Below are 15072 nucleotides of genomic sequence, written 5' to 3'. Positions count from 1 at the left end.
AAAAATAAAGACTGACATCTTTATTTAACCTAAATCTGTAATTACAGTTATTTAATTTTAGTTATATAATTCATATACATATCATTTATATATTTATAATAACCCAATTTGAAGCAAAAACAGAATGCATTTTTTTTTTCTGTTTACAGACTTCATATTTTCACATAAATGACATTTTGGAAAACGCTTGCATTGCAACGCAGTTTGTGCAAGTCCAGAACAGAGACGAGTTGCAATAAGACAAAAAATGGCCAGTTGCCGATCGCGTAAGTTCCAGAGGAAGCTCCTTCGGCCGTCCTACACACACGTGACTGACCACTCGCTCGCACCAACAGGAGGAGGGTCATGTTACTCTCTACACTGCACTCAACCTGAGGGATTCCTACACTTTCAGTCTTTGAGGAGAACATGAAAAACAGCGCATACCGCAGGAACGGTATAACGGAAAAGATTAGTGGTTTTGAAACCTTGAAATTTTCAAATCGCGGTATACCTTGAAACCGGTAATCGGCCCATGCCTAGTATAGACCTTGTATTAATGGGTCAGTTTGACCCATTTCAATTTTTGAGTTGTTGGAAATGCTCATGATGCTTTGAAATTTTGTGACTTTTTAAGGTCATATACTTGCCTGCAAAGGGGTGAAACTTTAATATATTGTGGAATTTGCGTGCAAAATTTAGGCTATATTATGGTGTTTTGTCAATTCGACCCACGTATTTCATTGTTAAAAGCAGCTGAAAACTTTATATATGTATTTGGTTTGAGGGCATTTATGTTTACATTTATGCTGTCATCTGAAGAAACGTACATTGCATTGCAGGCTTACAATTTTATCAGGTTTTGCACACCCTGTTGAACAAGCTGCTTCAGTGTTATTTAATGCTTTTTTTGTTCTTTTAGCCTTGATATCTTACTAGCATCATTCTGAGGTGCTACATATGTATCATATAATGGTCGAACATCGCAATATTTGTCAAAATAACAAACAAGCATAGCACAATGTGATCAAATGTCCCTGGGCCCAGTTAAAGACGCTTTCCTAAACCTTACATAAGTCATTGGCGCATTCATCCCATGTTGTTGACAGTGCAGTAAAGGCTTGACTGAAACAGTGAAGGAAAAAGAGATTGAGGCCTGTTGATTCCATCACACCACAACAGCTGAAATCAATTCGATTAATTAAATAACAAACAATTCTGTAGTTCCATCCATCCATCTGTTCTCTAAACCAGTGGTTCCCAACCCTGGTCCTGGAGGCACCCCAACACTGCTCATTTTGCATGTCTCCTTTCTCTGACACACCAATTTCAGGTCTTGAAGTCTCTACTAATGAGCTGATGACCTGAATCAGGTGTGTTTGATTAAGGAGACATGCAAAACGTGCAGTGTTGAGGTGCCTCCAGGACCAGGGTTGGGAACCACTGCTCTAAACCACTTGTCCTGTGTAGGGTTGTGGGAGATGCTGGAGCCTCCAATGGATAAATGGCCAGTCCTCCACGGCAAATCAATAGTTTCCTTAAAACAATAACAAGAGACATTCTCTCTCTTCAACAGCGACTGCAGTAGCTTCTCTAGTGTTTGAAGAACATGTTAAATGTAGCAATCTGTGTGGGAAAGCCAGGCACGTTTTCAGAGACAGGAACTGCGCTACCCTGCTATTGCTCAGTCAGTCTTGCTGAGTATGCATTGTCAAGTGTGTGTGAGTTTTTGCATGTACACACTACACTGGAAAAACCATAACTATACAACGTAACCACAGGGAAAAAAAGAGCTATAGACATGAAACTCCATTCACAAGCCATTTTTTTTTTGATTTTTTCAAATGTGGAATATTTATAGTTGAAACTGAATATTCAATGAGAATCCGTCTAGAGTTGAACTGATTGTGGAAAGTGAGTAGAATGGAGCCAGATAAATAGTTTCAGAGGCAGAGAAAGTTATTATAATTTCATTCAAGATTATGAAGACAAACTCAAAGCACATGCATGTGGTTCTAGCAGTAAGTATATGCGTATTGTCTTGTTTAAATGCTGAACTATAATCAGCAGTTAAAATTCCCGTGCTGTGAGGACACGTGCAGCACTGCACTTTACTGTAGGTAATAATCAGCATTGTTTACTAAGCCTGCGGTGAGCCATAGCTCTGACACAACTCATTCTGCCACGCACTGCTGTTTCTCTTGCTTTTGTCCATAGTCCCTCGAGCCTCTACGTTTTCGTTTTTAGCTGGAAAAGTTAGTCTTCCTGTTTCACAATGTCTACACCAGATTGCTCCCATCCTATTATAATCAACAAAGCAGCGTATACTGGAAACTCTGAACTTTAGGAAATGTAGTAATGAAATTAAAATCGACATAATTTCAGTCTCATATGGGTTTGTTTTTCCCCACACAAATGACATGAAATGACATCTACTGACTGCATTTATCTGTATTCAGGGAAATATTGATCATGTGATTTTAATATCAGTGTTCCAACAGCTAAAATGATGAATTATTTTAATTAGTAATACGGGATAATTCATGACAGACTCTTGACATTTACATTGTACCTGGTCTTGAAAGTGGGCTTCATTCTTGGCCGCTTTAGCCATGATGGGGTCCTCAGTCCATTTCCACAAGAAACAGTTTGTGTCAAGCAAAAGAGTTTTAGAAAGGGGTGAATGAGAGTGAGTTTATGGCGTGAAGTGCTTGGGAGATTATCTTCGGTTAAAGGACTTAGAACAGCTCTATGTCAGTCACTCATAGTTCTGAGAGGTGCTTCTTCAGAGCAGCAGAATCATGTGTTTTAGCGGCTCAAAGTGGATCAATCGACCAACAGTGCAGTCTGTTTTGACGCCTATAAGGCCATCCTTATATTGCACTTCTTCCTTCTGTTACAATCAATTGTCAGTGCACTGGGATTACATAACACATTGATTCTTGAGACATGAAACAAAGCTTGTGTCCCACACCTTTAACTGACATTAGTTTAAAATATAACAGCAGTTACTCTTTAAAATTCCACAAAATTCTAAAAAAAAAAAAAAAATCCACTAAAAGCACCTGTCTATAAACCATAATTCAACAGATAATATGGATTAACATATTTGAATTAGAAATATTTATCTTTAAAAGTAACATGGTACAGAAGAGGTTGTCTTTAAAAATAAAAACCTTTTGTAAGGTTTCACAAATGTACCTCAAAACTATACTTTTTGTCAAAATTATAGCTATTTATATCTATAGATTTTTATTTAAAAAAAAAAAGATACAATTCAGTAGTATTAAACTCAGCCTTTGTCATGAAGGTCCTCTTTGTATAATTTTAGTCCTATTTTAGCAACATTAATTCTGATAAATGTTATAGTTTAAACTTTAAATATATACATGTATAATTTTAGGTAATCACAAAAATTGTAAAGAAAATGTTTCAGATTTTTTATTATTTTTCTATTTTAAGTAGGTCCCGATAGTAGCTAAAAACACCCCAAAAATAAAATGGTTTCCGCATTTAATACAAAATATTATTATATTGTTAACACCATAAGAACAGTACTCACAAATAATTCATAATCAAATGCTAATGCTAGAGATTTCAATGTGTATAATGAATATTTAACTTAACAGTGCATAACATTTTTGTATCAAGACCATGTTGACACATTTTGAGTGTTAGGCAAAGAAAAACTTTTTTTGAGAAAATGAAAGATGCAGGAAGTGTCACCAAAACAAAAGGCAAATACATGTTTTACAGATTTATCCCAAAATCTCTAATCCTTGGTATATAGATCATTTTCCCCACACTGTTTGTCCCAGTACTTAACGATGAGTAAACTCACTCGAAGTTTTGTTTCGGAGTCTATTGGCCAACAGTTATTTCGGTTAATAAAATCTCCTGTTTTTGCTGTTAATCTCTTCTCAGGACTTTCTGATCTACCTGATGAGTGGGAACAGTTGTATATTTGGCTCCTCCATTGAAACCTCCACTGGTAAGAATGAGGAGACCCTGAAAGTGGACGTCCTACTCTTTGCTCCTGACATCCTACCTCAGCACTGCTGCGTACAGCGCCTTGATGCCACCAGTGACCAAACCAAGGGAAGTAGCAAGATGCAAACCATGCTCAGAACCCTCCACAGTGCATGTGTTACGCACAACGGCGTCCCCCTTGATGACGAGGTTGAGTTGTGTCCAGGGGACCTGGTGGGGCTCGGTCAGCACTATCTCTTTATGTTCAAGGACCCTACGGCCTCAGGAGCCTTTCAGACCCCATCCTGGATGGCCACGCTGTGTCCTTCTACCACAGCGTCACCCTGTAATCTGTGTGGAACATCCGTCAGGAGGAGGAGGACTCAAAAAATGGCCGCCCGCTGGAGGGACTTGGACGGCAGGGTGGTGTCGCTGTCCTATCAGGTGCAGCACGAAGATCAGGTCTTGGAGAAGATTCTCAGTATGGTGGACCCAGGAGGGGAAGAACCCAAACTTACTTCAGCCTTTCTGCTCTGTCTGTGCATTCAGCACTCCGCCACCAACTTTGAGTTGGTTCACCTCCGGAAATTGCTGCTCTCTATCGCTAATCAGATCCAGTTCACCATGTGGGTGAGTGGGAGTTTATAGAGTACAAATAGCAGCCAACAATACCATTAACAAGAAAAGCACCATGCCATTATAAGAAAGTACCTTGGAGTATACCATGGTTGTAGTCATTTAGTACTATGGTATATCAAAGTCTATGATGTCCATATGATGCCATTTAAAGGACAAGAGCATGTCCTGTTTGACACCCCTTTTGGCTAGCTGAAATAGGTCATTGTTGTCATCAGAGATTAAAGGTTGTGGCACACTTAAACAGATCTGCACTTCTGAGATGTTTTTTTCCTCCACTACAGGAAAGAACAAAAGAACTCGCAGCTCTGCAGCCAGACATGTGAGAGAGCTTATATCTTTCTGCAACCATTCTTCTTTCACACGCCTCTCTGAAATAAGAGCAGGGGACTTAAAGAACGGCAGTAACTAGCTCATTATCACCCATGGTGATGTGTGTGTTCAGCTGACTTTTGTTTTCTCTGTGGTGCCCAATCATGACCCGAGACAGGGCCACTTGAGGATGTCATTAACTGTTGGAAGTGTCCAGTAATGAATCTGTCTGCAGAGAGACAGCAGTGTTAAAGTGGTTCAGGCTCTGATTGTCTCGTGTTTAAATTGTAGATTTGGCTAGCAGAGAGCTGGCATTTTCTATCAATTGGTTTTCCGCTTAGTCCACATCCTGATTTTTTATCTTTTCCCTCCATATTGTGGTGAGGTATACAGATTAGTGGTTAGAATGGAAGTACTAAAGGGGGGGAAATTAACCTCAACATCTTTGAAAATTAACCTCAACATCTCAGCAAAAACATAGAAAAGGTTTCGCAAGCGTTTAGGTATAGAAGGTTGTGAAGCCAGTGACACCATTGCACCAAGCTAAATCAGCTTTTCTTTGTCTGATTTAGTTAGTTGTTAGGATGGTTGGTTGGACTTTTAGACTGACAGATGTTTGGTTGATTGGATGAATGAATGAATGAATGAATGAATGGACAGTTGGACAGACAGATACATAAATGGTTAGTTGATGGTTAGTGATTGGTTGGTTGGACAGACAAATTAGTGGATGGATGGATGGATGGTTGGTCAGACAGATACATAAATGGTTAGATGGATGGTTGGTGATTGGTTTGTTGGTTGGACAGACATGGACACAGACTGAAAGGTTGATGGATGGATGTAGGTTGGTTAGAGAGACAAACTGATAAATGTGCAGCTGGGCGATTTGTTGGATAGACCAAATAAATAGGTGTATATAGACAGGCAAATGGTTGGTTAGTTGGTTGGATGGACATCATTTTTGATGGATAGACAGATAGATGGTTGGTTAGAAAGAAAGATGGATAGTTTTTTGGACAAATGAATAAATAAATGGATAGAGAGATGGATGGTTGTTTGGATAGATATTTAGACTTAAAGACTAGGTAGATCCGTGGTTTGTTAAACAAATGGAGAGATGTATGGTTTGTTTGGTTGGACAAGCTTATAGATAGGTGTTTAGATTATAGATAGATGGTTGTTTAGTTGGTTGGATGGACAGATATCTTGATGGATAGACTGATTGTTGGTTGGCTAGTCAGATCAAGGGATGATTGTTTAGATCAATGGTAAATTGGTTGGTTGGTTTGTTGGTTAGACAGATAAATTAATAGATGGATGTTTGGATAGACACATACATAAATGGTTATATGATGATATGGTGATTGGTTTGTTGGTTGGACAGACATGTAGACAGACAGACAGGTTGATTGATGGATGGCTGGTTAGATAGATGATTCGTTAGGTGGTTGGGTGGACAGAAATTTTGATGGATAGATAGCTGTATAGATTGTTGGTTAGATAGAAAGATGGTTGCTTGGTTGGTTAGACAGAGATTTAATCAAAAAAGATACAGAGGTAAATTGTTGGTTGATTGGTTGTTTTGGCAGATATTTAGACTGACAGGCAAAAAGGTAGAAGGATGGTTGGTTAGACAAATGGATAAATGTATGGTTGGACCAGCTTATAGACAGGTGTTTATAGACAGATGTCTGGTTGGTTGGATGTACAGATATTTTGATGTATAGATGGTTAGTCAGACAGATCAAGGGATGGTTGTTTAGGTCAATGGTTGATTGGTTAGACAGGTAAATAGATGGTTCTTTAGAGATAAGGATGGTTGGTTAGACGGATGTTTGTTTGTTTGTTTGTTTGTTTGGACAAAAAACTATATAGCTGGACAGATGGTTGGCTGGTTTGGAGAATCAATGGTTGGTTGGTCTGATAAAGAATGGATGATTGGTTTGTTGGATAGGCAGACTGAGTGATGGATGGATGGATGAATAAACTTAACACGAGTCTGTGTTTTGATAACGTCAACATTGTGCTCTCTATGCTACAGAAGCACCAGTGATATGTCAGCAGAGCAGCAAGTGTTGAACATCAAGGATCTGATGTCAGGCCTGCAGCCGCTGGTGCTGTGGATGTCCAACTCCATTGAGCTGCTGCACTTCATTCATCATGAGGTCCCCCTTCTCTTAACGTGGGGACAGCAGGACAGACAGGAAATGGACAAAGGTACCAGCCTTCCCTCTGTGTTGTCCTAAATTACACTAAATATGTGTTAGATCACTGTGACACACGGTCTCTTCGGCTCATTGCTGTAGTTATTGGTTCAGAACAAAAGAATGCTGGTTCTTGAGGTCTTTTGTGAATGTGCAATAATATCATGTCTTCATCGGCTCAGAATCAATGGATTGTCAGATCCAGTCCACACGAGCTGCCAGCGAGGAGGCCATGACTGTCCTAGAGGAAGTCATCATGTTCACCTTCCAGCAGTGTGTCTACTATCTCACTAAAGTAAGTACATTAAAGACCATTATGTCCATCTATTGATTAAATTATTGAAATCTTTTGTGTGGTTATGCAATATATTTAGTATATTACTACTAAAAGTATAACCTTTTAGTAATTGTTCTTGATCGGTAATGATAATATTACATTAAATATGTTCCTCATAGCCCTAAAAGATGTAAAATATGTGAAACAGGACATAACTGCGTAAACACCATTCTGTGCTTCCAGTCTGTAAGTCAAAATAAAGTCATAACAAGGCAGTGGAGACATAGGGATTGGCCATAGCTATTGGTGAGCGAGATAACTTGTCCTCTCCTCCCAAAGAATCAAAAACAAACACATTAACAGTGTATTTTCTCAAGGCTTAAGCTAATGACAAATCCCTGCCTCTCTCAGATGAGCGTGGAATGTTTTGGAACACGATGTCGACAACATTTATTTTCTTGCTGGATTTGTCTGTTGTTGTCCTTGATAAATGTCTTAAAGACATAGTTCAATCAGACTGAAATTGTCATTTTCTGTTCATTGTTATTTTCTCCATTGTTATTTTCTCCATAACATAACAACATAAGGAGAATTGTTTAGTTTCTAACTATTCCTTTAATGTTTGATGTGCCTCATTGGGAACCTCTGAGGAAACCAGAGCTGTTATTAAATAACTTGTAAATAATTCATATAATAAAAAACTAACTTAAAAAAACATGCCATGTTTAAATAAAAGAACCGAAGTACTTTAGTTAGTACTGAATTTACAAATACTGAAACTGAAATAACTATAATTTAATGCTAAACAGAAATATATTAAAAATTATAAAAATGAAAAATGCACATAACAGCATTACTAAGCTAATATTGAAATAAAAAATGACAATATTAAAATAAAAGCTAATTAAAAATAAATACTACTGTATAATAGTATATAAACAGTGGTAAAATAACACTTAAGGAAACTTTTTAAGTACTTTAGTAAGTACTGAATTTACTAATACTAAAACTGAAATAACTATAATTTAATGCTAAACAGAAATATATTAAAAATTATAAAAATCAAGCGTAGCGTTAGTTCTGGCAGGTCACGTTAGTCAAGCTCGCATCAGCTGACCTTCAGCTGATCCCCATCTACCTATGGGACTACGACACCTATCTAAGCATTGATATATAAGGTCCCTCAGTATTATCAGCAGTTTTCGCATTGCTCAATAGCTAATTACCCTCCTCCATCCCCAGCTCCTCCTCTGTAAGTCAGGATTCAGCCTTCTGATTATCCTTTGAATCAGACTAATTCTAAAATGTGTACATACAATGATTGAACTTTAACAATATCTGCAATACATTTATGTTGGTTCTGTTCTGTTTACACGGGGGGGGTTATCGCTGCTCTCCCTGCTCTCATCCATGCTAGGCTGCATGGAGGCGCAGGGAGTTCTTGCCCAGAACAGAACCATACCGCCAATCCAAACTGTATGCTAATTGTCAATCATCTTTGACGATAGTGGTCCTGACAGAAATGAAAAATGCACATAACAGCATTACTAAGCTAATATTGAAATAAAAAAATGACAATATTAAAATAAAAGCTCATTAAAAATAAATACTACTGTATAATAGTATATAAACTGGTAAAATAACACTTAAGGAAACATCATGTAAATTATTCTCTATTGCATTATGTCAGTTACATCAGTTCAGTGGTGCAGAAAATCCTGCAGGTGATGAAGTCACCTTGAAATCCGGGCTAGTTGGAGACAAGAAATTCCAAATATGTGACGCATCTGTTGCAGATTAACTTTGTGGATAAATAGTAAATGGAAAGGTTGCGTCTTTCACAGTTTAGTCGCTCCAGTCCTGTCCTATAAAACAACTGGCATATCAGGGGTTAAGAGGACTGTCAGTAGAGCAGACAGGAAGGCCTTAGTTACCCATCCTCTGCCTGACGGGGAAGCAGCTGTGGACCACCACATTTGGACACAGAGTTCATCTGTTTCCTGAGCAGGAAATATTCTGTTCTCGTCACCAGAAAGGGAGAGGAGTGTCCAGTTAAAGCAGGCAGAATGCCTTTCAGGAAGTTTACAGTTGCATGGAGTTTAGTTTCTGAAGCATTAGCATGTACATCTCTTTGAAGAAGGCAGACTGACAGATGTCAGACTGTGTAAGGTGATTGGAGCATACGGATCATTAAACAAAAAAAAGCATAAACTGCTTTTCTATTCAAACGGATTTCAGCATAGCATTTAGATATTTCGGTTGTATATCATTTGCTGTGAATGGTGGGATCCAGGCATCTCTTAGTCATGATAATAAATGCTACGATGTCATGGCTATGACATAAAGGCAAGAATGTGTCAATCAGTGATGAGTCATGGGGGCGGGACCTTTGGCTCTGGTTAGTTCTCAATGACATCATATGGCTGAAGTGCATAGAGTGTGAAACACTTGTTTCGGCTTTATTAACCTTTGCTGTGCCCTGACAAATTGGCAGTGTGTGTGTGTCATTTACACACACATTTACCCATGTTTAAAGAATTTGCATGCACAAAATCCAGTCATTTCAATCAGAATCCATGGATTGGCAATTTTGTGTAAGGGCGAAAAATTTCCCCATGCAGATTACGCAACAGGTTCGGATTGGTCACAGATTTGCTGCTTGGTTTGACTTCTGTGACTTCTGTGTGAGCTGTGCTTCCTAGATTTCTACACTATTGACAACAGACAATAGCCTTTTTTTTTTGCTCACAAAATTTCGCCAAAATTTTGCAGTTGTAACCGCACCTTTACATTGAAATAAATTGTTTTATTTGCAATGGATGGTCATAGTGATGGTGAGCTGTTTCATAAATCACTTCACTATTGACAATAGATAAAGAACCTTATTTTCACCAAAATTTCAGCATTTCACTCGCATTTGCGACAAAAAAAGCCCCTCAGTTTTAGGAAATTTAAGTCTTAAATATCTTAAATTGTATACAAAATGTCTTAATTATTTTAAGAGGTCTTTAATTTGGGGATTGAAGAACAGAAATTGCAAAACTGCCTAATGTTATTAAACTTGAAAAGGCTATGATTTAATTAAATAAATATGAGAAATGCACATTTTAAAGTAAAAATGTAGCGCTGTTGCGCTTTCTACAGACTCAATGTTTCAGAGGCGTTCGCAATCAACAAAAAATGCACATTTATGCCAATTGCTTATGATCGACTGTTGATGATTTATGGCAATGTTTACTTTATGGTGTGAATATTTTAAGACAATCGTAAGAGTGCATATTTTCATCACCCGCATCCGTTTAAATGATCAGTCAGCATAGCAGAGACTTAAAAAGTAGAGCCTATAGAAGCATGTATTTCAGGCTTGCAAATAAAATTCATGCAATATTGTTTTTTTGCCTGTTTAATATTGGTATTCTGCAAACGTGGCCAGACCTTTAGTTTGAAATCTGATGTTTCATTTGCAGTGGATGGTCATAATCTCTTGCCAGAACTTTTCTCTTTCCTTATTTCCTTGTGCTTAAAGAACCAACTTCCTGATGAATGCGGTATGATTTTGTTCCTTTATTTCAGGGTTTTGGATCAGTATGCTGTGTTTTTGTGAACTCTGTGATAAAAATACGTTCCCGCCAGTCTCTCAGCCTTGCCTGAGTTCCCGTCTGGCACAGTTTATCTGCTTGGTCTTATTCGTTTACACAGAATCCTTTTATCTGTTCCTGAGGGGCAGCAGTGGTTTAGTCATTGGGGATAGTGAGTGTGGATGTGAGATGCATCTGCTGGCTTAGTCTTATCTGAATGATACTCAGGACTCTCACTGGTGCTGTAACAATGGGCAGTCAGGGAAGAGACATTCTCCAGAGTCCAGTCACAGCCACATATCACCCCGCTGAGAGGAAGTCAGCCTGTGCCGTACTTCCTGTTGGCTCAGACGCGACGTTCAGGAACTGCACACAGCACTGCTCCTGGCTACGTCCTCTGTACTGAAAGCACAAATAATGGGATCTGTCTGTGCTGTGTTTTCTCTAATGTTTTAGGGTTACATTTATACATTCAGAATTTACAGATTTTTAGAGTTACATATTATGTATTCAGCTAAACATTCAGGATTGATAAATATAAATATATATTCTGATATTGATACATATATACTACCACACTAAAGTTTGGAGTGGTAAGATTTGTTAGAGTGCATTTTACTTGATCAGAAATACAGTAAAACCGTAATATTGTGAAATATTATTACAATTTAAAACAATTATTTTCTATTTTAATTTATTTTAAAATGTAATTTATTCCTGTGATGCAAAGCTGAATTTTCAGCATCATTACTCCAGTCTTCAGTGTCACATGATCCTTCAGAAATCATTGAAATATGCTTATTTGCTGCTCAAATAACATTTCTTATTATTATCAACGTTGTGCTTCTTAATATTTTTATGGAAACTATCATTTTTTTTTTTTATAAAAACTTCAAAAGAACATTATAAAATGTCTTATAAATGTCAGTATTAATGTATTTCAAAGAAGAAGAAAAATCATACTGACCCAAAACTTTTGAACAGTAGCATATACTGAGATTTACAACAATTCAAACTGTATTATGATTATTAATTATATACCTTAAAATATACAAGTATATATTTAGAATCTGGATAGAGATATTTTCAGATATATTTTATTTTATTTATATATATTTTAAACTATTATTATTATATATTCATATTTGAAAGTCAAGATTTTTCATATTTATATAGTCATATTTACAGTTAAATATTCAGATTTAAAAATATGTATTTTCTGTATCTGTATTTTTTTATGTTAAAGAAAAAAACCATACTGCATAATTGTCATGATTTAGTAATGAATAAATGTATACATTCATGCATGTTGCAAAATAAAGTCTCCTTAAAGGGTTAGTTCACCCAAAAATGAAAATTAGGCTATGAGTGCTTCAGTCCAAAAGAAGTTAAATAAAAAGCGCCCATGCATAGAAAAAAGTGTCACACGGCTCCGGGGGGTGAGTCGGGGGTGAGTAAAACGCAGCCTAATTTTCATTTTTGGGTGAACTAACTCTTTAAGTATATGTACTGCAGTACGTAAAGTGTTATATATGGAGAGGTTAGACAGTTTCTCTTAATAAAGCTATTAGACAACTTTTTAGCAAGTATTTAAGCTAGCAGCATTCACATGATAAGATTCTCTACAGTATATATCATTCAAGCGATTGGAAAACACAGCAAAACAAACATTTTACCCATCTCCTCTGTTAGAGTATGTATGCTGTGCTACCGGGGCTGCTGGATAGTAACCCTTTCTCTGAGAGCGGTCAGCTGCGCATGCCTGCGGGAGTCAGCCAAATCCTGGACGTCCTGAAGGAGGCGCTGCACGTGCTCAACACTTTCCAGGTGCACAGCGAGATCACATCTCAACTGCTGACCTACCTGTTCTTCTTCACCAATGCCTCACTCTTCAACACGCTCATGGAGAGAGGTGAGCACATGCGCTGAAGGTCCTTCTGAGGACTTGTTTCACCAAAACAGTCTGCTAGACTGTATAGTGAAAGTAAAAGTGATGTGACATGTGGCCAAGTATGGTGACCCATACTCGGAATTAGTGCTCTGCATTTATCCCATCCAAAGTGCACACACCGTGAACACACACCCGGAGCAGTGGGCAGCCATTTTTTGCTGCGGCACCCGGGGAGCAGTTGGGGGTTCTTGCTCAAGGGCACCTCAGTCGTGGTATTGAAGGTGGGAGAGAGCGCTGTACATTCACTCCCCCCACTCACAATCCCTGCCGGTACGAGACTCGAACCCGCAACCTTTGGGTTACGAGTCCAACTCTCTAACCATTAGGCCACGATTTCACGATTGTGACTTTTGACAATTACTGCAAAACTATAATGAATAACATGCTACCTCTTGCACTGATTGAGACTTCTGAATAAATATTGATATGGATGTTTTTAAGGGTCTGGAGGTGGCTTCTACCAGTGGTCTAGAGGAGTGCAGATCCGGGCCAATCTGGATTTGCTGATGGACTGGATTCAGAGCATTGGCATGGGAGATTTGGCTGCTGACTTCTTCCAGAGACTCTCTTCTGCCGTCAACCTGCTCGCAACTCCCAAGGAGACCCTACTGCAGGTCAGAAACACTTTGAACTGCTTGCACAGATGCAAATACAAGATATTTACAGATGTATTATACTAGAGATGTGCCTTTTATTCGCAGATTCCACTGCCATGCTCATGCACTCGTACACAAAAAAGTTCTGACACCACAAAAAAAAAAAAAATCCAATATCTGTAACAACTGCAAACAACATTCAGTTTAATAAACCCATAGCAGAACAAAAATCCAGTGCAGTAATAGACTGATTTATCAACCAGGCTGATAAATCAAACAATATTTGTACATTTTGTAAATATGTATTTTGCACACAATATTGAAGCCTTTTTTATGACCATTAAGATTAATAATGCATGCTAACATTGATTGATTGATTGATTGATTGATTGATTGATTGATTGAGAATGTTGGGGAAATGTTTTCTTTTCTGTAAGCAAAATATAATTTCTTTTCATTTTGGGGCAAAATATGATTTCAATTATTTAAGGTGAACCTACCCAATATGGTGTTTCCCATTGTCATGGAATACCTGGAAATATCAGGGAATTTTAACGACTGTGTTTTCCAGACATGGAAAAGTCATGGAAATGAATACATAATGAAATTAAAATAAAGAATTCAAACAAAGTTTCTATAGTTGAAATAAATTGGTAACACTTTACAAGAAGGTCCCATAAGGTAATGTTACTTTATGTTTGCATTAACTAACATTGAAAAACAATGAGAAATTAATTTGTTACAGTATGTATTAATCTATTTTTATATATATAGTCATGGCCAAAAATATCGGCACCCTTGGTAAATATGATCAAAGAAGGCTGTGAAAATTAGTCTGCATTGTTAATCCTTTTGATCTTTTATTTAAAAAAAATTCACAAAAATCTAACCTTTCATTGGATAATAAGAATTTAAAATGGGGGGAAATATCATTATGAAATAAATGTTTTTCTCTAATACACATTGGCCACAATTAACGGCACCCTTTTATTCAATACTTTTTGAAACCTCCATTTGCCAGTTTAACAGCTCTAAATTTTCTCCTATAATAGGGCCTTTCGCACCGCTTTAGTTCCAGAACTAAAGGTACAGTACTAAAGTACTGGGACGATTTTGCGCGAACTATTTTCCAGTACCATTTAAAGGGTTGCATTCGCACTGAGAGTGTGTACTAAGAAGTGACGTAAGCCGGTCAACAGCGACGTCATTTGTGCGCGGCGTTCAACAACAGAAACAAAGAACAACATTAACAACAGGAGGATGGAGGCCGCTGTGATCGGAGCTGTGTTTTTGTTGTGTCTCGCGGGTTTCACAATAATGGACATGGAAAGTCGACGTATACGTAAAGCGATTGAAAGAACGGAAAGGAGGACTAAGAATCTCCAACGACAACTGGCAGTGCTACATTTGCTACAAGTGCCTGCACTTCAGTGTCCGTCCATCTATCGCTGTTCTCCATACTTGCGAAATAAGTTGACACAATGTTTACAGTATGTTTACACGGTGTTTTAAATCATGGCGGGTGAGGGCGTTTTCATACGCGTTTGGCCAATCAATGTCTACTTAC

At 37.8% G+C, this 15072-nt stretch overlaps 1 protein-coding gene across 2 annotated transcripts in view; it reads left to right on the top strand.

The window, feature by feature from the left end:
* Positions 1-15072, top strand: part of radil2a (Ras association and DIL domains 2a) — a 42866-nt gene that overhangs the window by 10594 nt on the left and 17200 nt on the right. For both annotated transcript variants that reach the window (XM_016441841.1, XM_016441840.1), the window contains exons 5-10: positions 3904-4578; positions 4869-4906; positions 6941-7116; positions 7286-7398; positions 12651-12870; positions 13351-13523. In XM_016441841.1, the coding sequence (XP_016297327.1) occupies positions 3904-4578; positions 4869-4906; positions 6941-7116; positions 7286-7398; positions 12651-12870; positions 13351-13523 (1395 nt within the window). The remainder of the gene's footprint in view (positions 1-3903; positions 4579-4868; positions 4907-6940; positions 7117-7285; positions 7399-12650; positions 12871-13350; positions 13524-15072) is intronic.

Source organism: Sinocyclocheilus anshuiensis, unplaced genomic scaffold, assembly GCF_001515605.1.
Source record: "Sinocyclocheilus anshuiensis isolate Anshui unplaced genomic scaffold, SAMN03320099.WGS_v1.1 scaffold996, whole genome shotgun sequence".
In the NCBI taxonomy this organism is placed as follows: Eukaryota; Metazoa; Chordata; class Actinopteri; order Cypriniformes; family Cyprinidae; genus Sinocyclocheilus; species Sinocyclocheilus anshuiensis.
This window is presented reverse-complemented; position numbering and strand designations above follow the sequence as displayed.